The sequence below is a fragment of the Sphaerodactylus townsendi genome, linkage group LG03, assembly GCF_021028975.2.
Source record: "Sphaerodactylus townsendi isolate TG3544 linkage group LG03, MPM_Stown_v2.3, whole genome shotgun sequence".
NCBI lineage: Eukaryota > Metazoa > Chordata > Lepidosauria > Squamata > Sphaerodactylidae > Sphaerodactylus > Sphaerodactylus townsendi.
This window is the reverse complement of record NC_059427.1, coordinates 17,260,510-17,288,307: the sequence shown is the minus strand read 5'-3', so window position 1 is coordinate 17,288,307 and position 27,798 is coordinate 17,260,510. Positions and strand designations below refer to the sequence as shown.

Here is a 27,798-nt window from a genome sequence, read left to right as displayed (position 1 = left end):
CTTTCCGGGTGCCGCTCGGCAGCCCCCAGCAGCAAGGCGGAGTTTCCTGGATCAGCCGCCGCCGCTGCACATCCGGATCTAATCTTAAGTGGCTGCTGCCGCTGCTGGTCCCCGCAATAACCCTTGGAAGGAAACTTGCTCAAGCCCCGCGGCGGGCTGATCGTTTGCAGGTGGTCAAAGGCGAGGCAGCGGGGCAAAGGGTGGAGGGAGGGGGCAGGAGCTGGGCCCGGAGGGCTGGGGTACCCGTTGGCCTGCATCCCCCCCCCTCCCTTTTTTGTGCTGCTTTGAATGGGACGGAAGGTGCGGAGCCTGGCCCGTGGGGGGGAAGGGGACATCTCAGGGCAAATGGGAGGAGGGGAGATTAAGTCTCCATAGGGTGTCCTTTGTGGTGGGAGGGGCGGAGGCCTTGCCTGGAGGGAGGGGGCGGAAGAGGGAGCCCCCCTCCCTTTTGGTTGAGCCCAATTGTTCGTGCAGGCGAGGGGCAGTTCTGAATTGCTTTTTGATGCGGGTCGCGTTAAGGGTTAAGGCGCCCGTCGGTTCTGCAGGTAAACAACTTTTCCGCCGCTGCCTCTTAATTGCAGAGGAGGCTGCTCCACTTGGCTGGAGGCGCGACCTCGGCCTCGTTTATTGCGGGTTGCTGGAACGGGAGTAAATAACCCGCTGAGCAGAAACCGAATCGGGGTGGTGATTCAGGCCAGCCCTCTTGCTCCGGCCGGCGTCGGTTGCCTGCTTTTCATGTGTCCCTTTCCTAAAATTAGGCGCCCGCGAGGTTATTTTCCCCCCTTTAAATGCGTTTGCGTTCCTGCGATGCTCCTTAGGCACAGCTCGGTAGAGTAGTTGTGCCGTGCCGGAGGAACGGGAAGGCTCAATCTTGCAACGTAGTGTAAATACATTGAGATGGCGTTGGTGGTTCATGGAAACGAGAAGGCTAATTGCTTTGGAAATGAAGGAGCTAATCCGTGGGTTCTTGCGTAGAGTGAGACAATGATGGGCTTGGGGCACAATTTAAGGAGTAATAAATCGCCAGTCTTATTGTTCCAGAGAAACAACTCTGTGTTGGACTCCTTTACCCAAACCAGCAGTTTTGTGGGACCTCTTGATTTGTTTTGGTTGGAGATTTTGTGGGCATGCCTGCTTCCTGTGTCTGGTGAAATGAGCTTCAGTCCGCCAACGTATATGCTGCAGTTAACATGTTGATCTTTCCCATGCTATAGACACTTTGGTCATTTTTTAAAACTGGTTTCAAAGTCTGGTATCACCGTTTAGATTTTCTGATGTAGTTGCTAAAACGGCCTGGGGAGCTACATGAGGCAGTTTAACCAGGTGCAGGGAAATGTACATCTCTTTCTTGAGAAAGTATATTAGAGCCCAGAATGGAATCAGCACCCCAGTTCGCCGCACACACTTGGCCATGCTGGTAGGGGCTGATGGGAATTGTAGTTCCTGAACATCTGGACAGCCGCAGGTTCCCTACCCCTGGAATAGCCCATTGGATCTGGCCAATGGGACTGCCTCTTCCATTACACCCCCGAGGAGCATTATGCTCACAGGAAACAACTTACTGGTGGTCCCAGGTACCCAAACCATCCAGCTGTCCTCAAGCAGAACCAGAACTTTTTTGGCTCTGGCCCCAGCTGGTGAAATTATGTAGTAAGCCTTTTGGGATCTTGCACAATTCCACAGGGCTTGTAAGACTGAGCTGTAGTTGAGGCTAGGGTTAGGAACTGGAAGTCACAATTAGTCCACACCCCATCAGCTCTTTGCCGCATGGCCACCTCGGCCATGCCAGGCCATGGGAATTGTAGTTCCTGAACATCTGGACAGCCGCAGGTTCCCTACCCCTGTACTAGGCCTATGTCTGAGGATACCGTGTTTCCCCGAATATAAGACAGTGTCTTATATTAATTTTTGCTCCCAAAGATGTGCTATGTCTTATTTTCAGGGGATGTCTTATTTTTCCTGTGTTCTGTTCGTCGGGCATGCTTCCAAACAAAAACTTTGCTATGTCTTACTTTCGGGGGATGCCTTATATTTCGCACTTCAGCAAAACCTCTACTATGTCTTATTTTTCGGGGAAACAGGGTAGCAACAGGTTCCATCTTGTGGCCTCCTTCCCTCCCTCCTTTTCTTCCTTCCCTTATGCCAGTGATGGTGAACCTATGGCACGGGTGCCAGAGGTGGCACTCACAGCCCTCTCTGTGGGCACGCGCAAACAGAGTTTGTCATGTGTGTGGGGGGGAAATTGCCCCCCCACACACACACATCTAGGCTGGCCTGGGCCGCTGGGCTCGATTAGTAGCATTAAACCTAAGACCTAGTTTAGTTAAACCCCACTGATTTTCATGCAAAGAAATAAAGCGCGATCCTTTACCTGGGAGTAAGCTCGGTTGCTGGCAATGGGGCTTGCTTCTGAGTAAACCCTCCTAGGGTCATGATTCATCCATTTGAAGAGTTGTATGGTTGCTTCAAAGCAAAGCCAACGACTACCACCAAGCTTATTCCTGAGTAACGCATGCCTCGGAGCCAACCATTTTTTCTAAACTAAAACCTCAGTATTCAGGTTAAATTGCCGTGTCAGCACTTTGCGATAAAGAAGTGGGTTTTGGGTTGCAATTTGGGCATTCGGTCTCGAAAAGGTTCGCCATCACTGCCTTATGCTATTATTTCTCAATGTATTGTTTATTTCTCTTTTCTTTATTTGATTTTTTAGCCGTTCCTTTTCCTTTTGTTTCTCATTGTTGTAGAGGATCCATGGTGCCTTCAGTTTTTACAGTACGTGTTTATTGTGAGAACAGTATTGAGGATTTTGACCGTTGATGTTTAATTTTAATTGTTTATGTTGTTTTTAGTTACCCTGAGCCCAACTTGACCAGGAAAGGGCTGCTAAAAAATCAAACAAATATTGAGTCCTGTTCTCCCACAGTGGCCAGCCATTGGCCACAAAAGGATATAAGCAAAATATACATGTTGAGTGAAGTACCCAAGATTAGGGGTAGTTGGAGAGCTAGCTTTTTGAAGGAAGGCCATGTTTAATTTGGAGCGGGGCAAGACTGAAAGTAGATGTGATCAAAGGCCTGAAAGGCTGTTGTGTGGAAGAAACTGAAGACTTACTCTCTTTTTCCTCTGATTGGAAGAAGTCGCAAGGAATTCTGACGAAATATCAAGAGGAACTTCCTAATGCTATAAGCTGTTCACTGCAAGAGGCAGCTTTTGGAGACGGTGATCTCTCTTTTGCTGCAAGTTTGTATTTCCTGCACTGAGTGAACTAAATGATTTCCCAGGTACCTTCAGTCTGTGGGATTCTGTGGTCTTTTTATAAGCAAGGGCCCAGGGTCCAAAATGACCTGCCCTCAGCTGCTGCTGGCCGAAGAATAGTAAGGAATAAGCACATCTGCATTTTGGGGGGAGGGTTGGGTCATCATTGATAAAGGGGCAGCCTCGGAAAGGAAGTGATAACTTTTGACAACTCGCCCTCACAACTTTTCACAACTCACTTTGTTTCCAGCGCTCTAATGGCTGCCTGAAGGTATTTTGGTGTCCCCAACGGGTATGGTGGCTGTCACCAAAGCTGGACCTGGGCAGTGGCTGTCCAGGGTTGGGGGAATCCACCATTGTAGTCGACCCACGTGGTCAGCGTAAGAACGAGACGAGACGCGGAGATAACATCTGGTGGAGATCGCCAGCAGCGGGAGACCGGAGGTCCGTGTTCCTAGCGAATCTCCCGTCTGCCGGTTCCTGGCACCTTTTATTGTTACTCTATCGGGGGCGTGTAGGAGGGAGGACTGGGGGGGAGTTCCGGGAGAGCGGGAGGCCGGGAGATCATCATGTGATGCATGATCTCATCTGGCTACGTGCGGAGAGGAGCGTACGCGTCTGAGCCTAATCCTCACCTGGGGGCAAGACCATTGTCCCTGCGCCCGGTGATTGAGCCAGACAGTTCATGACCCGTGACTCATGGGGGGATGAGGAGTGGGGGTGCGATGCGACCGGCAAGGCCGCAGGTCCGTTGGCGTCCCAACGTTCTACTACGGCACTGCTGGGTCGGCGGTGCACTACTACACACCATAATTGCGAAACTGGGGGGTTTGTGCAGTGAATATAGAGTAATGTTTCAGAAACTAAAGTTACAACAGTGGACCAGAAGTTAGGGGCCAATATTTCCCCAGGAGAGGGAAAGGTTAGTGGGTCTTTAAATGTACAGGTAGAACCTTTGTCTTTAACAGATGTGGGGGGTACCCCTTTAGCACCTGTGATGGTGAGTGAGGATGTGGTAGCAGCGACAATTGGGGAAGAAATTCTGGAGAAGGAGGACGATCGAGAAGAGGAGAGTCCGTGGTCAGATTGGTGGCAGGAGGGTGAAGAACCAGTCTGGGTTACAGAAGAGAGTGCCAGCCCATCAACAGGGACAGATGTAGAAATAGAGGGAACAAAACATCAGAGGAATTTGGAGGGGAAACAAGGGAGGTCTGGACAATTAAAACAGCCGTCTTCTAGGGAAGCGGGTATTTTAGGACGATGGCAAGAACATCTGAAGGGTAACCTCCAAGAGGTGGGTCGTATTCTGCTCTCGGACGTTTTAGATTTGAAGGATCTTCTTCAGTGGTGGGGTTTTTTTGTATACTTTTTTTTTGAGCAATCAGTGGCTGGCAGTCAAAAGACTGGATATTTTCAAATTATAAGTCAAATTAATTTATTACTATATACACAGTGACGGCTTCAATCATTTAAACATGATACCAAGTGTGGGGATTCTCCTTCAGTCCCCAATTCATCTGAGCAAAAAGATGCTTAGATCTGAAATGTCCATTGATGGGGCTGGTTAGAGGTGCTGTTGGAAACTCCTGTCCCCAGATGGAAACTGAACACTTTTGAGTGTTAGCAGATTGATGAGCTCTAAAAAATATATTTTGAGCCATCGAAGACTCTGCGAGGTCAGGCACCAACCCAGGGGCCGACTATCTTGAATTGGATGTAAGAATCAGCAGTACCCTCAGTAGAAAGTCTTAAGTAGGGGTCTGCAACCTGTGGCTCTCCAGATTGGCCATGCTGGCAGGGGCTGATGGGATTTGTAGTCCATGAACATCTGGAGAGCCACAGGTTGCAGACCCCTGAGGGGGTCTATGCTTATATCTGTATGGGTACATATTATTGTGTTGAGAATATTATGAGAGGAAGTCATTCCTGAAACTGAAGGAGAAGCTGCACGTTCGGTGTCATGTTTAAGTGGTTCTTTTTAAAAAAGAGAGCCATCGTTGTGTATATAATCAGTTAATTTGACTTGTAACTTTAAGATATCCTGGGTTGAGGGAAGGCAGGCATAGGGTACCACTTCCCACACCACCCGCATCTAGTAAGAACATGAACTGCATGACTTTTTCAGTGCCTCTGCAACTCAACATGTACCCCCTGGCAGCTGTGGTATGGCTCCGACGAGTGATTGTGGGTTTATTTATTTATTTATTTATTTATTTATATTTTAGACTTGTAGGCCGCCTCTTCCCCGAAGGGCTCGAGGCGGCTCCCAACATGGCTGTTTCCAACAGCAACTCAAAAACAATATAACTTAACAAATTTAAAATTCCAGCAGCAATCAGACATAATTTAAAACAGCTCAACAATATAACTGTTCAAACACTTCAAACGGTTCAAACCGCACAGTCTAACAGTTTAAAACAGTTCAAAACAGTTTAAAACAGTTTAAAAACAGGCGCCCAATCCCAAGGCTAAAGGAGAGGGAAAAGATAAACAGTAAAGAAAGAGAGAGAGGAAGAAAGGGAGGGAACAGACGGGCCCAGATGGAATCGGCAATGGGCCCGACCGGGTTGGCAGAAGATGAAAAATTGGCGGCCTCAGTTTAAATCCGGCAGCCTCGGTCAGTGGGGGGCAGTAAAACCGCGGCCAGCCTCTCCAAAGGCCTGGTGGAATAGCTCTGTTTTGCAGGCCCTGCGGAACTCCCCAAGGTCCCGCAGAGCCCGAACTGATGGAGGTAGAGCATTCCACCAGGCAGGGGCCAGAGCCGTAAAGGCCCTGGCCCGGGTCGAGGCCAGCCGCATCGTCGCGGGGCTAGGGGTCACCAGCAGTTCTGCCACCGCTGAGCGTAATGGCCTATGTGGGACATAAGGGGTGATGCGGTCCCGCAGGTATGAGGGCCCCATGCCGCGTAAGGCCTTAAAGGTTATTACCAACACCTTGAAGACGATCCGGAACTCCACTGGGAGCCAGTGCAGACGGCATAGCACAGGGGTGATATGATCGAAATAATCACCCCCTGTCAGAAGCCGAGCCGCTGCATTCTGGACCAGCTTCAACTTCCGGATCAAGCGCAAGGGAAGGCCCGCGTAAAGCGAGTTACAGTAATCCAACCTCGAGGTGACCGTCGCATGCTTTGCGCTGTCTCCTCTGTCTGTGCTCTTTTCTGATTGTCGTGCCCTTCTTAGATCTCCTTGGTGGAGAGCTGGGCCAGCAGCTTGTCGCACGGCTATCGGGAGCAGGCTGTGTAAGCAACTGCCACTCTGAATCGGAACTGCCATTCAACAAATACATCTATTTTGATAGGGCTGAGCTGGCCAGTAGGAGATAGCTATTTGCCTATTTAACCTAGGATTGCCTGCTCTGAGTTGGGAAATACCTGGAGGGTTTTTTGGAGGGGGGGGGGACCCTGAGAAGGGCAGAGGGGAACCCGTCCCTCCCCTGCATGCCACCCCTCCCTCCCTCCCCTTCCCTTGCATGCCACCCCTCCCTCCCTTCCCTTTTTCTCTGCTAGGGTGGGTGGGTCATGTCCAGATACCGGCCCCCTTCCCCCTCCCTCTCTTGCCTTAAAAACCCCTTGAAAGGTCACCCTAAGTCAGTTGTGACCTGACAGCACTTAATTATACTGAAAATCTGAATCAAGTCCTAAGGCAACCTTCAGCAAATGGCTGAAGTTGAGGTATTCATATTCAAGTCGAGGTATTTGTATTCACCCATGCCTCGAGGACATCCTGAAAATCAATTACCCTGAGGGAGGGGTACAAGGCCATACAGTCCACTTTCCAGAGTGGCTGTTTTCTGCCCGTCAGCTGTTTTCTATCTCCTGGAGATCTCTTGTAATCCCAGGACATCTCCAGCCACCAACTTGAGGTTGGCAACCCTAGTTTGGCTCCTCTCCTTTTTAGAAATTGTCCAGCTCTTCTTTTGCATCCTTCGGATCAGAAACAGCGAGAGAGCCATTTTGTGGGATTAAGCCCATTGAGGGCAGGAGTCACAGTGAACAAGTTGCTGAGGTTAGAGTCTAGTTGCATTATTCTCTGCATTTGGATTTGAGGGATTCCAGTTCAGAGCCCAGTTTGGCTGGGGAGTCTGTGGGGAGTCCAACTGTAGATTCTAGGTCCTTTGCATATAACAACTTCTACTCCCCTCCCTGGTTCCTTTAAATCAGCGATCTTCAAACTATGGCCCTCCAGATGTTCATGGACTACAATTCCCATCAGCCCCTGCCAGCATGGCCAAGTGGTGGGGCTCATGGGAATTGTAGTCTATGAACATCTGGAGGGCCATAGTTTGAAGACCCCTGCTTTAAATGCTAAGCACTGAAAGAACATTCAGCAATTCTGCTTTCTCCACACATAAACACAGGTGGGATAATCTGATCCTGTGCCTGTTTGCTCGGAAGTAAGTCTTGCCCTGTTCTATAGGCTTTATTCTAAAGCAAGTGTGTATAGGATTAAAAGTGGCCAAGGAATCCTGAAGAAATCCAGGACTTAATAGGGAAAAGCCAAGCCAGAAGGGCATCCCCCCTCCCCTGGACACCCCCTGGACTGTGGCCAGCGTCAGAGACTGCTGCTCTCCTTTGCTTGTGTGCTCCTGTATGTATACAAACTGTGTATAAACCTCTTCCATGTGCAGTTTGGCACATGCTGGGGAGCAGGCAGTGGGCTTTCCCCTTGGTATGTATTTGGTCAGAGTTGAAAACATATACTGGACTAGGTAGGCCTAGTTCCTACCCTGCCGTGGGTTGCCTCTCTGTGGGCTGAATAAAACACAACAGGCAAACCATATTTTTAAACCTCGTGCAAGCATTTTCAAAAACCTCCTGTTAGTTGAACCCTGTTGACTATCTCCTGGATAGCTTTAAAAAGGGCTTGGACAGATTTATGGAGGAGAAGTCGCTCTATGGCTACCAATCTTGATCCTCCTTGCTCTGAGATTGCAAATGCCTTAGCAGACCAGGTGCTCGGGAGCAGTAGCAGCAGAAGGCCATTGCTTTCACCTCCTGCATGTGAGCTCCCAAAGGCACCTGGTGGGCCACTGCGAGTAGCAGAGTGCTGGACTAGATGGACTCTGGTCTGATCCAGCAGGCTAGTTCTTATGTTCCATACAAAACGGTCAGTTTCAGTGGATCGTTTCAAAGGTAATAGTAGCAGCAAGCTGATCTATAAAGCAGCCGTGTAGACACCTGGAAATGCCAGCCCATTGGTTGTAGTGCTAGTTGCCTTAAAATTGCTTACACAAGCAGTTTCCTAATTAGATTCCTCTAATTAGCATATGGTAGCTCAGCCTAGCCTGATCTTGCCAGAGCTTGGAAGCCAAGCAGGATAGGACACGGTAATACATGGATTAGAGACCACCAAGAAAGTTCAAGGTGTGTTATGCAAAGGAAAGCAATGGCAAGCCATTTCTGCTCGTCTCTTTCTTTAAACCCTATGATCCTGGTGTTGCCGTGAGTCGGTTGTAACTTGACAGAACATGATTATTATGTTAATGCGTGAAGCTGTTCTGCTCAGAGATCAGACTGACGGTCCCTCTAACCCTGTCTTGCCTTCTCTGATATGGAGAGCTTTCCAGGGTTTGGGTCAAAGGCCCCTTCCGCACATGCAGAATAATGCACTTTCAGTCCACTTTCACAATGGTTCGCAAGTGGATTTTGCTATTTCACACAGTACAATCCAGCTGCAAAGTGCATTGAAAGTGCATTACTCTGCATGTGCGGAAGGGGCCAGAGTCTCTCAGCCTGGCTACTGGAGTCTTTTAACCAGTGCTACTGAAGGCTCTGCAGATTAGTTATTCCAAAAGTGTGAGGAAGTCTAAGTAGGTGCCCTCAGCATTTACAAAGAGGCATTTTTGGTGTTTTCTTCCTTCCCTTTGAGTTCTAGCACTTTCAATCCTGCTTCCACTGTGCTCAGTAAGTGGGACAATTCCTGGTGTCTTTATTCTGTCACACTTTTGCTGGATTTGCTGCCTGCTGGAGTGTTGGGTGCTTTTAGCCAAGTGGAAAGTGACCCAAAGGCCAAGATGGTAGTGATGTTGATGTGGGTAAAGTTAACTTTCTAGAAGGGGTGTTTGTGAATCTATCCCTTGCTGATTCTGGGAGAGTTTAGGGGTGTTCCTTGATCTAACACAGGGGTGTCCAACTCTGGCGCTTCAGATATTCATGGACTACAATTCCCATCAGCAGGGGCTGATGGGAATTGTAGTCCATGAACATCTGAAGCACCAGAGTTGGACACCTCTTATCTAACATTTCTGGAGATGCTGGTGACGAAGGGTCTTTCTTAAAATGGCATTTGCTGCTGTTAATATCCAACCAGAAGGGACATTGTGAATTTTACATCTGAAGCCCCCAAGCATTTTGTGTTAAATAGTTAATTATAATTATATGTTGTCCCCCACCCTTCCCAGTTGGTTGCAGGATGTGCGTGAAGATAATTTTTTCCAAGAGCCCCGTGAAGATGTTGTTTGCCACATTTGGAAGAACCTGTAGGTTTTCTGTGACCTTTGCGTTTGCCCCACGAGGCAAATCATTATTTTTGCGAGGCTGTTCCAGATCAGACGGTGCAATGAGAACGGGCTTCCTCTGAGTTGCAGGTTGATCTGAATTTGAGCTTTACCTGGCTCTTCAAAATGAGAGACCTCTCAAAATCTCCAGACAAAACTCCCAGAGTTGGAAGTAGTTCAGCCATTTGGATGGCGTTTTGCCACTGCCTGCCACTGTGTGGCATATGTGTGAATACATCCTTGAAATATCTTTGCCATCTCCCATCCTAATACTGACCAGGGCTGACCCTGTGGAGCTTCTGTCTGATGAGATCAGGCCAGCTGGGGTCAGGGCCAGAAGACTTATCATTGTAATTTTTCCAAAGGAGCTTCAGAGCCCCCCCCCCCCCAATAGAGCCTTTGTGGAACCTTATAGAGGACTATCTCTTAGCTATGAGTTATGTAAGCAGTCCACATGTAATTTGCCTTTTAGATGTTCCATGCATTGATTATGATTCCTTTGCTATCTCCCAGGCGCTGGTGGGCTTCTGAGAAGACTTGTCGTTTCACCATGGAGCCATGGGTATATCTGGATCCACGTCAGAGGGCCCTGTATCGAGATGTTATGCAGGAGAGCTATGAGACACTGATGTCTCTTGGTAAGGATGCCTTTCCACCTTCTTTCCACTTCATGCTGAGCTCTTCTCTCTCTCTCCCCCTCACTTTTAAATATACACAGAAGTCATAACCCAAATGGTGTGATGGTCAAAGAGGTATTTATTTATTTATTTATTTATTTATTAGATTTATATACTGCCCTCCCCCTGAGGGCTCAGGGCGGTTCACAACAGGTTAAAACATACATTAAAACATAATTTAAATACCAATTACATAAAAACAGAACCCATTAAAAAATGTGGATGGCGTCTGGCTACCCCCCTCCCCCTTTTGTGCCCATGGGAGGCCAGATGACACGATAGATGTATTTTTAATCAGGCTGGCCAAACGCCTGGCGGAACAGGTCCATCTTGCAGACCCTGCGGAAACTCTGTAAGTCCCGCAGGGCCCTGATCTCCCTAGGGAGCCTGTTCCGCCAGGTAGGGGCCAGGGCTGAAAAGGCCCTGCCCCTCGTTGAGGCCAGCCTGATTATTTTTGGGCCAGGGATCATGAGTAGGTCCTCCTCCGGGGAGCGGAGGGGCCTACCGGGGCAATATGGGGAGAGGTAGGATCTTTCCCTTCATACCAGTCTTCAAAGAAGCGGAATTAATCTCCCTGGGAGAAGTGCTGAGGAACATTGGCGGCTTGTTTTCTTCTCAGAAGCCTGGTGACCAGAGGTGCAGGTGCAGGTGCATGCTGGGATTTGTGGCAATGATACATAGGGCTCCTACAGTGACCCTTCAAAGCTGGTGGGAAGACTGAGTTCTGTATAAACCCAAGTTTTCTGCCATTTGTGGAGGACTTCAGGACTGGCATTTGCAGCTGGTGGAGGGACGAGGTAGCAAAGGGGTTTGGGGAGCCTCTTGGTACATTAATGCACATTGATTTTAGAAATTGGAGTCAAGTACTGAAAATGTACTTTAAAAAAAGCCTTATTAGATAGTTCAGTGGTATTATACAGAGGAGCTGGGGTGGGCTGAAGGATGGCAGCTCCCCTCCCACCAGAAGCGTACCAGGGGCAAATGGCGCCCAGAGACAAATTGTCTCCAGGACGCCCCCAGGCTCTGCCCCCACCACCCTAGCTCCACCCCTGATTCCACCAGGCTCCACCCCCACTGCCCTCAACCCTGCCCATGTCACCATGGACATGGGCAAAGTCTAGGGTGCCCACCTCCCCCCCAGACTCCCCCTGCTGGCTGGGTTCTCAGCCGGCAGCCTGCAGTCTCTTCTGAAGAGAGGGGGGAGTCCAGGGTGGGGTTGAGGGTGCTCGTCGTTTTTTGCGTGCCTCGGATGGGGTCGAGGCACGCGAAAACAATGAGACAGCAGGACTTCCTGGTCACGTGGGGGCCCGATTTTGCGCCCCCCCATGTGACCAGAAGAGTGGCGCCCGGGGACAAGGGGTACCCCTTGTCCCTAGGCACATACGCCACTGCCTCCCACTCAGTGAATTTATGGCGGAGGTGAGATTTGAATTGGCAGTTTCCAATGTTATAGCTCATAGTCTATCCGACACTGGATTTTTTTTCTTAGTGTTGCCAAAGTAGTGTTTTGAATGTTCAGATTCCTACCTATCTCTTCAATTGAGAGCCTGGATGGAAATAGTGTTGAAAACCCTAGCAGTGGTGGCAAACCTTTGGCACTCCAGATGTTATGGACTACAATTCCCATCAGCCCCTGTCAGCATGGCCAATTGGAGGGGCTGATGGGAATTGTAGTCCATAACATCTGGAGTGCCAAAGGTTCGCCACCATAGCCCTGTAGTTATTAGCAAGGCCAAGATCTGAAGAAGCATTTGAGGCACCTCTGTGACAGTAACAAGATCCTGGACATTCAGGCACCCTGGTTGCTGCTTTCACACAGATTCTCTCTCTTCTCCCCTCCCTCCCCCCCTCCTCCCCCACCGCCCCGGCTGCTTTACAACAGTGCTGCTTTTGGAAACATCTTCATGGTGTTACCCTCTCATTTCATTCTGATTCTATGTTCTCCCCTGTCTCGTTTATGATCTACCTTAGGCCTGGCTTGGTACTAACTTAATGGTAATCCAAGTGCCTTTGGATGCTGTGTGGATGGGAAAGTGTGTATTTTTACAGATTCTTCTCCATAGTTGCCATTTTGCCCTATGCCACTGAAGGAGTTCCAAGGCTTAAAAAAAATTCGAATGGATAAACCAATAAGGCATTATGTAACATTCTGTTGTCATGAACTACTGGCTCCCACTTTTCCCCCTCCTCCCACCCCCCAGTCTGTAGCTCTTTGTTGTGCAGTTGAGGGCGAAGTACAAGCTGTACCTTTCCCTTTATAACTCTACAACAAAAAGGGCTGGAGGCTTAATTTTTTTTTAAAAAAACTGGGAACTAATAGATTATGATAGTGCTAAAGCACGTTAGCAATTTTTGATTTTATTGTAAAGTCTGGGATCCCCCCTCTCCCCTGTTTGTTGCAGAAATGGTGATTACGGGGACCTGAGGCTAGAAAAGTGCAAGGAAATGTGTTGTCTGGATAGTATGTGAGTTCCTCTGCATTTGCAGGAACAAGAATTTCACAGAGAATAATAGTATCTGTGTGGAAGCGGCCTCTGTCTGGAATTTTCCTGGTGAAGAACCTGTTGTACATGAAGAAGGCATTTTATTGCAACATTCCACCCTAGGATACGCATTCTAAACCAGCTGCCATCGACGCAGCTGCAAAACCTGTTGAGCTGTTCACACAAATCTGCGTAATAATAAAAGGTTATCTTGAGGCAAAGCACAATGGAAGCTGCCTTGATTGTTTCAGCTACCTCCAGTGCCTGTGTACTCCTTTGGTCCTGTGGTCACGGGTCTGACCCTCAGAAGGGTCTTGGAACCCTGTTTACTTCAATCTCCTATGGAGCTGAGTTTTTGGCATGTGTATACTGCTTTTTGGAAGGTCCTGCTGCTAGTGAGTATGCATAAAGAGTGAAGGGGGCATATTTCCTGTGCTAGGTGGCATGGCCACTCAAGAGATGGGAGAAGGTTTCATTAGCGCAGAGAGGTGTAGACCCACAATACATACACAAAACTCAGATTTACTTCCCCTTTCCAAGTAGCCTGGCTCACTCTTGGCTTAGTTGAAGGGCCTCTGCTTTGCATGTAAAAGGTGCAATCCCACATCTCCAGTTTAAAGGATCTGTTAGTACGGTAGGTGCTGTAAAAGACTCTCCTTGAGTGCCTGGAGAATGGCTGAGACAACGGCTGGCCAAATAAAACCTGCCATACCAAAAAGCTCTTAATGTACAAGGAGAAACGGCTCTCGGCTGATCTCGGCTCTTGTTGAGTGTGCAAAGAGTTCATTTTATTATCTGCAGCTATTTGTACTTACAGTACAGTCACAGGCCGGCCAGCCTGGCTTTCGATACCCGTCATAGGTGTCAAACTCGCGGCCCTCCAGATGTTATGGACTACAGTTCCCATCATGAACTGTAGTCCAGGAGGGCCGCGAGTTTGACACCTATGCCGTAGAGTGTCTTACCCCTTTCCCCGTGCAGGTTCCAGATTATTGCAACTTCCTTTTTCCAGGAGGAAAGAATTTGATATCTGGGTTCTTAGGCTGCTCGTATTTTCCTCAACAAGGAGGAGTTGGACGTATCTTTCCTTGGGAGGAATGTGTGTATGTGGGTCTGCACGCACGTGTATGTTTGTGCATGTGGTTGTGAGGAGCAATTCAGAAAGAAGGCTAGAAAACTCTTTAGAATAACTCCTTATTCATTCAAACATGTCCCGCCTTTCCTCGTGGTTAGAGGTGGTTTATCATAATAAACATTTTCAGCTGCAACCAAAAATAAAGTGGCAAGCTCTGAATCCAGCTGCCATGGGTGCTCCTAATAGCATGTTCTGATTTCCCCGGCTAAGTCTGAGAGACCCCTTGAGCTATGGGGAGGGGCTCTCCTTGCAGATTTCCTTGAGCTTCAGGGTAAGGAGGGCTGTCCTTTACCAGGGTTTTGTTTTATTGTTTCCACATTGTTTTCTTTTGAAAACGGTTATCTGGTTTTGTTGGCCTTAAGTGTAAAGAAACCTCCAGCGACTGCCTCCCAGTGTGTCCTGAGGGGGGGGGGGGCAGCTCTTGAAAGCCCCACTCCCCAGCCCAGTTACAAATGGTCCTGATCTCTCCCACGCTTTCTCTCTGGTGGGTAGAGGAAGGTGGAGGAAGGCAGATCTTAAATCTAGCTATGGCAGCAGCAAAAGCAAGGAGCTTCCCAGGTCAGTGTGAAAAACAGGGGGGTGTAATGGGGTGTGTGCGCGCTTTGATGAATGTTGGAAAGTGAATCCTTGTGTATACAGCCTTTCCCTTAATGTCTTTTCTGTATTTACTTAATGATGCCTTCCCCCATTTGCTTTTACAACTTCGTTTCTCCCTCTCTGGAGCAGCAGTGGCGTAGGAGGTTAAGAGCTCGTGTATCTAATCTGGAGGAACCAGGTTTGATTCTCCGCTCTGCCGCCTGAGCTGTGGAGGCTTATCTGGGGAATTCAGATTAGCCTATACACTCCCACACATGCCAGCTGGGTGACCTTGGGCTAGTCACAGCTTCTCGGAGCTCTCTCAGCCCCACCTACCTCACAGGGTGTCTGTTGTGAGGGGGGAAGGGCAAGGAGATTGTAAGCCCCTTTGAGTCTCCTGCAGGAGAGAAAGGGGGGATATAAATCCAAACTCTTCTTCTTCTTCTCTGTTCAGTGAGGATCACTTCTACTTACCCTTTACCTCTGCGTTCCCCTCAAGTTGATTTATTTCCCTCTTATGCCCCTGCCCTATCCTGTCCCAGTCTTCCAGTCTGATCTCTGCACCAACACCGCCCCCCCCTTTAATGGGTGGGAGGCTTTGCTGCAGTGGTTCTCAACCTGAGGGTCGGGACCCCTTTGGGGGTCGAACGACCCTTTCACAGGGGCCGCTTAAGACTCTCAGCATCAGTGTTCTCCATCTGTAAAATGGATAAATGTTAGGGTTGGGGGTCACCACAACATGAGGAGCTGTATTAAAGGGTCGCGGCACTAGGATGGTTGAGACCCACTGCTTTGCTGTTAGTCAGATGATCAAGAAAAGGGATGGGGTGTGTACTTTTTTTTTAAAAAAATACCTTGACAGGGATTGAAAATGGGCAAGTCGTGTCCTTCGGTGGGATGTCTCGCTCTGTGTGGCCTGACTTGACTGGCAGGGGCTCTTTGAGGGCTTGAGAAGAGCAAGTTCATTCTTGAGTTGCCACTTCAGGATGGAGCCCGGAGCTTCCTGGAGTGAAAGCCATGCCCTCAGCCACGATGCATGCTCCCATCCCACGTTGTGGGATCTCCTTTTATGACATGGCCATGTTTTTGAACTGAACCCAGGATCTTTTGCACCAAAAGGAGGAGTAGAAATATGTCGATTCAAAACTAAATGTGGCCGATGCATTAACGAAACCTACTTCGAAAGAAAAATATGGTCCACTGTGTGAACAGCTAAATGTGGCGTGTGTCAATGTTGTAAATAATGTACATACTGTCATACCGATTTTGGAAGGGGTGTCAGGACAGGTGTAAATGTTTAGATAGGCAAAATCTAAATGACAGCTGGACCCTCCTAGCAGGTGCCGTGTGCAGATTAGCACCAAGTGCACAGCTTGTACCGTGTGCAAACCTGATAAGGTGAGGGCACCTGATGGGTACCACTTTGGTATATAGTTAGCACAGACAGCAGTGTGATTTGTGCCTGAAAGCACCTGTGGTCTGGTGAAGCACTTTGTTAGTAGATAGCCATAAAATAGAACTGCACTGGGGACTGTGTGCCTATCGGTTCTTGTCTTCGTTGCGTCCTACAAGGTGGTCTACTCCGAGTAAATCCGCTGCTTCAACAAGACGCAGGGGTCTTCAAACTATGGCCCTCCAGATGTTCAGGAACTACAATTCCCATCAGCCCTGCTACTTGGCCATGTTGGCAGAGGCTGATGGGAATTGTAGTTCCTGAACATCTGGAGGACCATAGTTTGGAGACCTCTGAACAAGAGCGTCTAGATCAGGGGTGTCAAACATGTAGCCCAGTGGCTGGATCCGGCCCTGAGAGCCAGCTGAGGTGCCAACCATCTTCCCAGTGTCCATCAGGACTGGTGAGGCTGCTGCCTGCTGCCCAGTTCAGGCGGCCACTGCTCCCTAGTGCAGGTCATCTCCCCCAAGGTTCACCAGCTGAAGTAACCTTGCCCCCCCCCCCCCCCCCCCCCCCCCCCCCCCCCCGCCCCCCCCCCCCCCTCACCCTCCCCCCCCCCCCCCCCCCCGCCAGTCTGGGCCAGTGAGCCTGCTCTGGGCTCACCAATTAAGGCAGCTACCCCCTGTTCTGACTGGCAAGCCTGCTGTAAGGGCATTTGCTGAGGCACTCCCCAGGGATCAGGGGAGTAAAACCTGCAGCCTGGGAACCGGATCTGCCCCCCTGGGAGAGCTTATCAGGCCCATGAACCAAGGCAGCTACCCCACCCCCACCCCGGTGTTGTTCTGGGCTCTCCATGGGCTCGCCGGTGCCAGCAGCCACCCTCCCAATCTGACCTTGCAAGCCAACCCCTCCAGTGCTGATCTAGGCTGGCGAACCTGCTGGGGCTAATCAATTGAGGCAGCCCCCCCCCCCCAGTGTTGACCACCTTCCCCACTGTGGCCTCAACAACCATAAGCATAAGCATTTTATTGTCATTGTGCACGCACAACGAAATTTACAGCAGCATTCCTCGATGCACACAATTTCACACTCATAAGAACATAAGAACATAAGACAAGCCAGCTGGATCAGACCAAGGTCCATCTAGTCCAGCTCTCTGCTACTCGCAGTGGCCCACCAGGTGCCTTTGGGAGCTCACTTGTAGGATGTGAACGCAATGGCCTTCTGCGGCTGTTGCTCCCGATCACCTGGTCTGTTAAGGCATTTGCAATCTCAGATCAAAGAGGATCAAGATTGGTAGCCATAAATCGACTTCTCCTCCATAAATCTGTCCAAGCCCCTTTTAAAGCTATAAAGGTTAGTGGCCATCACCACCTCCTGTGGCAGCATATTCCAAACACCAATCACACGTTGCGTGAAGAAGTGTTTCCTTTTATTAGTCCTAATTCTTCCCCCCAGCATTTTCAATGAATGCCCCCTGGTTCTAGTATTGTGAGAAAGAGAGAAAAATTTCTCTCTGTCAACATTTTCTACCCCATGCATAATTTGGTAGACTTCAATCATATCCCACCTCAGCCGCCTCCTCTCCAAACTAAAGAGTCCCAAACGCTGCAGCCTCTCCTCATAGGGAAGGTGCTCCAGTCCCTCAATCATCCTTGTTGCCCTTCTCTGCACTTTTTCTATCTCCTCAATATCCTTTTTGAGATGCGGCGACCAGAACTGGACACAGTACTCCAAGTGCGGTCGCACCACTGCTTTATATAAGGGCATGACAATCTTTGCAGTTTTATTATCAATTCCTTTTCTAATGATCCCCAGCATAGAGTTTGCCTTTTTCACAGCTGCCATGCATTGAGTTGACATTCCCATGGAACTATCAACTAAGACGCCTAAATCCCTTTCCTGGTCTGTGACTGATAGCACTGACCCCTGTAGCGTGTATGTGAAGTTTGGATTTTTTGCCCCTATGTGCACTCCTCACTTTACATTTTGCTGGCTTGATCTGCACGTTGCTGGGCTTCCCTGGAGCCCACTCTATCTAATTTATCAAGGTCCACTTTGAGCTCTCCTCATAATCCTTTGCAGGTTCTCACCAATTCTACATAATTTGGTATCATCTGCAAACTTGCCATCACCACGCTTACCCACCCCTACTTCCAGGTCATTTATGAATAGGCTAAAGAGCACTGGCCCGAAAACGAATCCTTGGGGAACACCATTCACGACATCTCTCCATTGTGAGAACTTCCCATTTACACCCACTCTTTGTTTCCTTGTTTCTCAACCAGTTTTTAATCCATAGGAGGACTTCCCCTCCTATTCCTTCATTGCTGAGTTTTCTTTCAACAGTCTCTGGTGAGGAACTTTGTCAAAAGCCTTTTGGAAATCCAAGTAGACAATGTCCACCAGTTCACCCCTTTTGTCCACATGCCTGTTTACACCCTCAAAGAACTCTAGTAAGTTTGTAAGACAGGGATTTGCTCTTCTGCAAAAGCCATGCTGACTCTTTCTCAGCAGGTCTTTGCTTTTCTACATGTTTTATAATTTTATCTTTAATGATAGATTCTACCAATTTACCACAGGAACAGATGTCAAACTGACTCACCTGTAATTTCCCCGGGTCCCCCCCTTGTGGATCCTTTCTTAAAGATTCGTGTGACATTTACCACCTTCCAGTCTTCAGGGAAGGAGCCTGAGGATTTCAGGGATAAGCTGTATTATTAAAGTGGAGCAGAAGATCACAAATTTCATTCTTGAGCCTTTTAAGAAACCTGGGTGAATGCAATCTGGGCCAGGGGATTTGGTAATATTTAGTTTATCAATGGCTGCCAGAACTTCTTCCTTGTCTACCACTATCTTCGCTAGTTCCTCTGATTCGCCTCCTAAGAAGCTTGGTTCAGGTGCAGGAATGTTCCTCACCTCCTCTTGGGTGAAGACAGATGCAAAGAATTCATTCAGCTTCTCTGCAATCTCCCTGCCATATTTTAGCACACCCTTTGTTCCTTTGTCATCTAACGGGCCTACCGCTTCCCTTGCTGGCTTCCTGCTTTTGATGTACTTGAAGAACTGTTTGTTGCTGGTCTTGATGTTCATAGCCATGCGCTCCTCATAATCCTTTTTTTTGCCTCCCCTTTACAGCTAACTTCTGCTTCTCTTTTGCCACCATTTGTGTTCCCTCTCATATTCTTCATCAGCCAAACTGGACTTCCATTTTCTAAAAGACATTTTTTTTTTTTTTTGATAATTTCCTCAACCTATTTTGTTAACCATGGTGGTTTTCTTTTGGACTGGGTGCTGCCTTTTCTAACCTGTGGAACACATTCCAGCTGAGCTTTTAAGACTGTGTTTTTAAATAACCTCCAAGCATCCTGGACAGTTTTGACTCTCTTTGATTTTCCCTTTCAGCTTCCTAAGCATCTATCCCCCTCATCTTTGAGAAATTTCCCTTTCTGAAGGCTTAATGTAACTACATTAGTAGTTGCCACTTGTTCGCATGCTGAGATACTGAATCTGACAGCATTGTGGCCGCTGTTCCCTATCGGCTCAACAACACTGACTTCCTGCACCAGGTCCTGGGTCCCACATAGAATTAGATCTAGGATCACCTCTCCCCTGGTTGGTTCCACAACCATCTGCTCTAAGCTACAGTCATTTAGCATATCCAGGAATGCTCTCTCCTTACTATGACCTGAACATGCATTTTTCCAGTTTATATGGGGATAAAGTTAAAATCACCCATTACCACTGTTTTCATTTTGTTTTTTGTTGGCTCCTCTAATTTCTTTTTCCATCCTCAGAATCCTCTTGTGCACCTCTTTGGTCAGGGGGACTATAATATATTCCTAACATTAAACTGTCCTTCACACCTGGTGGTATTGATATCCACAGTGATTCTCTGTAGGGGAACCCGCCTCCCTTGCATTGTCTTTTATTTTATGTGATACTATGCTCTCTTTGATGTAAAGGGCAACTCCAATTCCCCAATGCGCCTCTGGGTCTCTATCCTTCCTATATCTGCAGCCTGGTACATAACAGCATCCCACTATCCTCCTCATTCCACCATGTCTCTGTAATGCCCACTATATCAAAGTCCTCCTTCAAAACTCTGTATTCTGAGCCCCCCCCATTTTAGGTCGTAATGCTTCTACTATTAGCATAGAGACACCTGTATACTCCTGTCTCTGTCCTTAACCTGGGATTTATGTGCTTTAACCTCAAGTCTTTTGTAGACACTATCCCTTGTCACATGCACATTGTTATGTTCCTCGCCAGTATGTGGTTGATTTAGGAAAATCCTCCCTCTCTGTCTGCATCCCTATAGATACTGTATTCTCCCGGGAACCGGCAGTCACTCCCAGCTCCTGTCTGCTTTCCCCAAGTGGTCAGTTTAAAAGCTGTTATGCCTCCTTTTTAATGTTGAGCGCCTGCAGCCCGGTTCCTCTTTGGTTAAGATGAAGCCCGTCCCGTTTGTACAGGCCTACCTTGTCCCAAAAGGTTCCCCAGTTCCTGACAAATCTGAAACCCTCTGCCTTACACCACCTTTCTCTCATCCACGCATATTGGAGATTCCTGTATCTCCGCTTGCCTAGCTCTCGGCCTCTTATGCCAGTGGAACGGGTAGCATTTCTGAGAATGCCACCTTGGAGGTCCTGGACTTCAACCTGTTTCCTAGCAGCCTAAATTTAGCTTCCAGAACCTCCCGGCTGCATTTCCCAATGTCGTTGGTGCCAATGTGGACCACAACTGCTGACTACACCCCAGCACTGTCTAAAAGCCTATTCCAGACGGGCGCGGAGATCCGCAACCTTTCGTGACCAGGCAGGCAGTGGCAAGTCACCATGCGGTCATCACGCCTCTCACAAACCCACTCGTACCCCATCCTCACTTTCCCCTTCCTCCACCCATCCCTACACAGCCCCAAACACATCAACACGAAGCTGCGGAGTTCAGCATAGCCACAGCTCTGGAGTAGAAGCTGTCTCTAAGCCTCTTTGTCCTAGTTTTGATAGACCTGTATCGTCCTCTCCCGATACTGATCTGGGCTGTTCACTTAGTCCTGCATCTTGTTCTGACTGTAGCCAATCAGATGGCTCTGGGAAGTACATTTTTTTTAAAAAAATATTTTTTATTGTATAGTTTGAAATAATCGTTCTATTTACATCTTTCTGCTATAATTTCCAAACAATACATTTTCCCTTTTTTCCCTCCCACCCTCCCCTAATATTATGTTTTACTTTTCTTTAACCAAACAGCAGTAAGTTCATTCGTTGTTGTCTTCTTATCCATATGTCTCCTTTGACTCCCGTCTCCTTCATCCGATTCTCATAACTTGTCCATATCTTCATTATTTTCATTCTGTTTTTCTTGCCATGTTTTATTCTTTGATAATATTTGAAAAATGTCTAACGTGCTCTGGGAAGTACATAAGCAAGTCAAGAACCCCTTCCGACAGGATGCTTCCCAGCATCTGACAACAGGAGACATTCTTCCTTTGGTTCAGCTGTCATCGTGCATTAATCTGAGGGACCGTCTCTCCCTATATCGCCCTTCTAGGCCCCTCCGCTCATCGGAGGCGGACCTACTGGTGATCCCTGGCCCCAAGGCGATCCGGCTGGCCTCTACAAGGGCCAGGGCCTTTACGGCTCTGGCCCCTACCTGGTGGAACAGGCTTCCAGGTGAGACCAGGGCCCTGCGGGACTTACAAAGCTCCGCGAGGGCCCGCACTTGACCTGTTCCGCCAGGCGTTTGGCCAGCCGGGATGATGTCAACTCCGCCGTAAGAACATCTGGCCTCCCGTGGGTATATAAAAGGGGGAGGGAGGGGTTGAAGCCATCTGTAGTCTTGCTATTTTATGTATTATTTTATGTAAATTATATATTATGATGTTTTAAATTGTTTTACTATTGATGGACACCGCCCTGAGCCTTTGGGGAGGGCGGTGTGTGTGTGTGTGTGTATGTGTATGTATGTATGTATATATGTGTGTGTGTGTATGTGTATGTATATATGTATGTATATGTATGTGTGTGTGTATATATGTGTATATATGTATGTATGTGTGTGTGTGTGTATATATAAATAAATAAATAAATTTGCCCAACCCCTTTTTAAGACGAATCTAACCAAGTGGCTGTGCCCACATTTACACGGTGGAGGCCCAGTCTAGATCTTGGGAGCTGTTGCCTTAAATTTCTCCCCCTTTTTAACCATCACATTTTATTTTTCATGGGCTGCTTTTTAAAAATAAAGGATCTTACAATCGCTTCCCCGCCCCCCGCCAAAGAGGCCCTGCATGCAGGTGTGCAATCTAAAGTCGAAGACCCAGGCGTTTTAGAGACTACAGGGGGGGCGGGATCCCTTTTTCTAGCCTCAGTTGGTGAATCTTTTTTTCTCCCTCTTGTCAGCTGCAGACAAATTGCTGAACAGCAGTAACAATGACGAAGAGGACGAGGAAGAGGAAGAGGACGAAGAGGAGGACGAAAGCCCCGAGGAGTTGCGACCTGGCACCTCCCAAAGCATCCCGAAGCGAGCCAGACCTTTAGCCAACCGGACCAGTCCTAAGCACCAGAAAATGCCCGCCGTGGTGAAGAAGCAGGACAAAGCCACCCAGCGGGGCCACGCGCTGAAGAAAAGCCTGGAGAGCCGGTGTTCGGACTGTACCAAGTGCCTGACCAACCCTGGCAGGGGCCGGCAGAAGAGCGAGGCCAATGCTGCTCGGGAGAAGCCCTTCCAGTGCACCGACTGCGGGAAAAGCTTCATCTGGAGCTCCCACCTGGAGCGCCACCGGAGGATGCACACCGGGGAGAAGCCCTTCAAATGCCACAATTGCGGGGAAGCCTACAGCCAGAACTTTCACCTCTTGCAGCACCGCTGCTCCCAGCTGATCGAGAAGCCCTTCAAGTGCGAGGATTGCGGGAAGCGGTTTGCCCAAAGCTCCGCCCTGGAGAACCACCGCAAGGGGCACACGGCCGAGAAGCCCCACAAGTGCACCGACTGCGGGAAGTGTTTCATCTGGGCCTCCCACCTGGAGAGACACCGGCGAGTATTATCGGAGAGCTGCCCTTCCGCGTCCTTTCGAAAAAGGGGAGACGACAGTCAGAGCGTACCACCTGGCCAAGCGACCGGGCGCTAACTATTACATGGGAGAGCGGCCTTATAATTGCCCAGCCTGCTGGAGGAGTTACGCTCAGATCTCCGAATTGGAGGAACACAAGAAGACCCACCTGGGCTGTGAGGACTGTGGGAAGGTCTTCCGCAGCAGGCAGACCTTGATGCGGCACCAGCGGGGCCACCGCCGCGAGCGCACCCACCTCTGCGAGGAGTGTGGGAAAGGGTTTGTGTGGGCCTCCCACCTGGAGCGCCACCGTCGGGTGCACACTGGGGAGCGCCCGTTCCCTTGCCCCACCTGCGGGGAGAAGTTTGCCCAGAAAGTTCATCTCCTTCAGCACAACAAGACCCACTCGCACGCGCGGCCCTATAAGTGTGGGGACTGTGACAAGCGCTTTGGGGACAGCTCGGCTTTCCTGGCCCACCAACGGGGCCACGCCATGGAGAAGAACCACAAGTGCCAGTACTGCGGGAAACGCTTTGCGTGGAGCTCTCACCTGGAGAGGCATCAGAGAATCCACACGGGGGAGAAGCCCTACAAATGCCCGGATTGCCCCGAGCACTTCAGCCAGACCTCCCAGCTCTTCAAGCATCAGCGCAGCCACCTGGGCAAGAGGCCCTACAAGTGTAGCGAGTGCGGCCGGAGTTTCGGCACCACTCTGGAACTCCTCATCCACCAGCGGACCCACATGGGGGGCAAGCCCTACAGATGCTCGAACTGTGGGAAGGGGTTCACCCGCCGGGCCAACCTCTTGAAGCATCAAAGGTGTCATGTCAAGGAGTCCCCCTAGGAGATGTCCAGCCTGGTCCGGGGAAAGGGATTGTCCCGTACCAAATCTAAAAACCGCACGATCAAAGTCCTTAACATACGTACCGGTTAAGGGGAAGCTTCGGGGCATCTCTACCTCTCATGACAATACCAGGTTAAGGAATTTGAGGAAATATGGTGTACATCCTCTAAATACCTTGATGGTTAGGTGTAGCTGACACCAGATTTTTGGAAATCGTATCTAGGTAAAAATGACCACGTACATTGGAAACTGGTTCTGATTTAGTGTCTAGAAAAATCTGTTTGGATGTCTTACTTTTTTCCCCCGTTGACACTGTGTACATATTTACCCCAGTTTCGGGGGAAAGCTTTACTGATCATCCCTTTATTACACATCGGAGGACTTGCCCGGATTAGACCAACTTCTTTCTCTCGCTCCTTTATCATTTTAAACCCTTGGATAACAAAGCTTTAACAAATGCCGAAGACAGACCTCCAGACCTTAAATGCCTGGCAGGTTGGCTCGAACCTGACCAGATGGCTCGGGAATCCACACGGAAGGGAGGGGAACGGAACTGCGTAGTCCTCTTGAGTGTGGAGGAAAAAGCTTTATTGACTCATTCAGCTCAAAGAATCTGAACACTGGAGGCCCTGTGAAATTTCCCTTGAGTGGGGCTGGTAAATTGCATTTCCCTAGTCCCGCGTGAGGCTGTAGTTACCTCGGCTGCAGCAAGAGCTAGCCAGACTTTGTTCTTCGTTTAGTGACTTGTGGATGGATGGGGGATTTCAGTTGGTTTCTTGTGGTTCTGGGAGTCCCCGCTGCTCAGTTTCAGCTTGCCAGGTGCTTTGGGGGAAAGACAACCTTCCATGCCCAGGAACTCCCAGCTGTTTCCTTCTCCTGAACTGGAGAAGCTGAGAGAATGGAGACAATCGGCTGATCTGCGTCTCTGCTGTACAGACTGGGAAGGGAATGTTGGGCTTACTGGATGATGTGTTTGGTGCTCTTATCCCTCGGTTGGGGTTTTTCATTTGGTCAAAGGCATGGATGTGTAAAGGGGAGTTAAGATAACCACAGAAATGGAGGTAACAGTGTGAAGAAAACCACCTGTCTCGGGGCAGGGAATGCTGCAGGTGCAGGTGAAGGATAGAAAACAGGAGGGACTCCAGGAGGATTGAGCTATTGGAGTGGGGAAGCAGTCACGTCTGTGCCTCTTTGGCAGGCAGCTTATGGGTGGGGAAGTTAGATTTGAAGCATGAAGAATACGTTGAGTTCCTATTTGGGTGTGGGAGGGGTGTCACCAGGCCTTGAAATAGGTCCTGCCCAAGCTGTGTAAGAAAAAAGAAAAGTCAGATTTCTAAGTGGCGGCATCATCTTTCCAGGTACCCAGACAAACAGGCAACTGAGAATTTTCTTGACGTGGCTTTAAAGAAAATGAAACAAGAAAGGGTTGTTTTTGTTTTTTTGCCCTGAGAGAGAGACCTGCTTGGATCAGAAATGGGGGCATCTGCTATGCTTTTTTTCTTTTAGGGGGAGGGGGAGTATGTGATGGAGAGTTAAAAGAAGCAGACTTTGCGCCTAACCTCAAGAAAGGCCAGAAGGGGAAATAAAAGGCAGCTAAAGTCTTTCATTTCAGGGGAGAATGGGGCTCCCCTTTTGCAGTGTAAGGCTAACTTATGGGTTTAACTGCTGCAAGATGGGGAGAGGGCTGGCTAGCTGGCTGGCAACTTTCCTCAGCCCTGCAGGTGAGTGGCAGATATTGCTGGAAAGGAGGGAGGCAGGTGAGTTGTTACTACTGAACATGGCCGCTCCTTGGATCTCTGTGTGAAAAGGAGAGGAGCAGAACCGGGGTTTGCGGCACAGAAACCTTCCCTGTAAGTTCTGGATTGGGGGGGGGGGATCTCTGAGAACTGTTGAACTGGCTGGCTGCCATGCCCTCCCCTTCCCCCAAAACCTTTCTCCCCCTCTCTGAACACCTACCTCAGAATCCTGCTTTCAGGATGACAGACCGAAAGAGTCAGCCCCTCCCTTCAGAGAGGTCTGTGGAGGCAAGGCAGGCTTTCCCGGCTTGTGGAAAGAACGCTCTCCGCCGCCTCCCACTGGTGGCAACTGCTGTATTACATGCTGCGCTGCTGCACCTGTGGGGCTCAGATCTGCCCTACTGTCTTGTCCCAGCAAGTCTGTTGGAGGTGGCCTGTCAGGGATAGCCGGGTCTCTGGGTTCCCCTAGCATTGGGTTCTCTGCTTCTGTGTCTGCCTCCGTATTCTCCCCTCTCTGTCTCACATGTTCTTCGACAGAGGCGCATTTTTACTTTATTGCTTTTTGGAGTATCTGTTTTGAAACGACGTGTTTCCGTTTTTGTTTTGTCGTCCTTTGTTTTTATCCAAAGCAAGTATTGTTGCTGTCCCCCTCCTCTCCATTTCAGGCTCTCTTCCTTTCTTTCCCCCACCTCCACTTTGAAATGACATATAGAGAAAGACGTTTCTAAGCTCTGATTCCTTTGTTGTTGGGTAGGAGTAATAAAGTAAAAACAAAACAAAACAGTCGTACGTCACGCGTGCATCTGCTTCTTTTGCTGCGTACGGAAATGGATGTGTGTGCTTGCGTGTATGTTACAATCTTAGGACAAATTCCATGTTGCGATTTTTATAATTGGTTCTCCTGACCCAATAATACACCAGGTGTGGGGAAACTTCTTTACAGAGTGTGTGAGTTTAGAATTTAGTCTTCCCTGGACCACTTTTGTGAACCATAACAGTACCAGCAAGCTGCTTTTTGCCCCGTTGTCTGGCAGCGAGTGTAGTTCATCCATATTCTCCTCAGGGCAATTTTGTGAGGAAAACTGTGCTGGCTGAGAAGGCTACATTTGGTTTGGAAACCAGTTCCCTTACACCTGTTTAAATGAATGTCTGGGCCAAAGTCAGCGGGCGGGCAATCCATATTTAAATTCTTAATGACATGAGGCCCTGAAGCCTGTGACTGTTGGCCTACTGAACCTGATGTGATTATCACAGGCTGTCCTGAGAAGAGAAAGCAGGGGCTCTAGGAATGCATCCTCCGTTCTTTCTCTGTGACCCAACAGCACAAATTATGAGAGTCCATCCAAAGAGACCAGTATTGACAACTTGGTTTTGATTGTCGATCAAAGCCAACCGTTATGATTCGGATCAGTGTGTGCTATGGTCGTCATTTTGGCTCTTTAATTTATACCCTAACCCTAACCCTATACCCTGCCCTTCCATATGGCTCAAAACAATTTATAGTTCCATATTTTTAAAAAGTTAAACTGTCTGTACTGAAGAAAACAGTCAGCTTAAACCAGGGGTCGGCAACCTTTACCACCCAAAGAGCCATTTGGACCTGTTTTCCACAGCCCCGAAGATCTACTGAGCCGGAGAGCCGGTTCGGCCCCTCCACTCACCTTTCCTTCCAGAGCTGCTCTGAAGGGCTGGAGGGACATGGCCACGCTACCCTCCGACCTCCAGGCCACGTGGAGCCGCAGTATAAGGCTGAAAGAGCCGCATGCGGCTCGGAGCTGTGGGTTGCAGACCCCTGGCTTAAACCTTTGAAAATGAAACAATCGACAGGGCTTCTCAACAGAGTATTTCTGTCACCTGCTCAGGTAAGCTCATTCCTCAAGGTGGGAGCCGCTATTTCCTCAAGGAACAGACCCGTGCAGGCCAAGCAGGGCCCCCTTCAGCGAGGGGGACAAGTAAAAAATGGCAACTAGAAGACTGCAGTTGGTGTACAGGATCCAAGCGGAGAGGCTACTTTGGTGGCCAGACTTATTCTGCAACAATCCTCTTTTCAGCTCTGAGTTCAAATCACGTCCAAGTACACAAAAAAGGGGAAGCAGAACTGTATTTGCTTCATTCAACCCATTCCTCAGGTTAGGTTGCCTCATTCG

At 49.0% G+C, this 27,798-nt stretch overlaps 1 protein-coding gene across 1 annotated transcript; it reads left to right on the top strand.

Moving 5' to 3' along the window:
- The first annotated feature begins 179 nt into the window (after positions 1 to 179).
- On the top strand, positions 180 to 26,432 carry LOC125430163 (zinc finger protein CKR1-like). The gene is given in 4 exon segments (XM_048491959.1): positions 180 to 300; positions 10,267 to 10,391; positions 22,422 to 23,092; positions 23,094 to 26,432. Coding segments are annotated over 3 exon segments (1,581 nt in total). The 5' UTR covers positions 180 to 300; positions 10,267 to 10,303; the 3' UTR covers positions 23,916 to 26,432.
- The last annotated feature ends 1,366 nt before the right edge of the window (positions 26,433 to 27,798 follow it).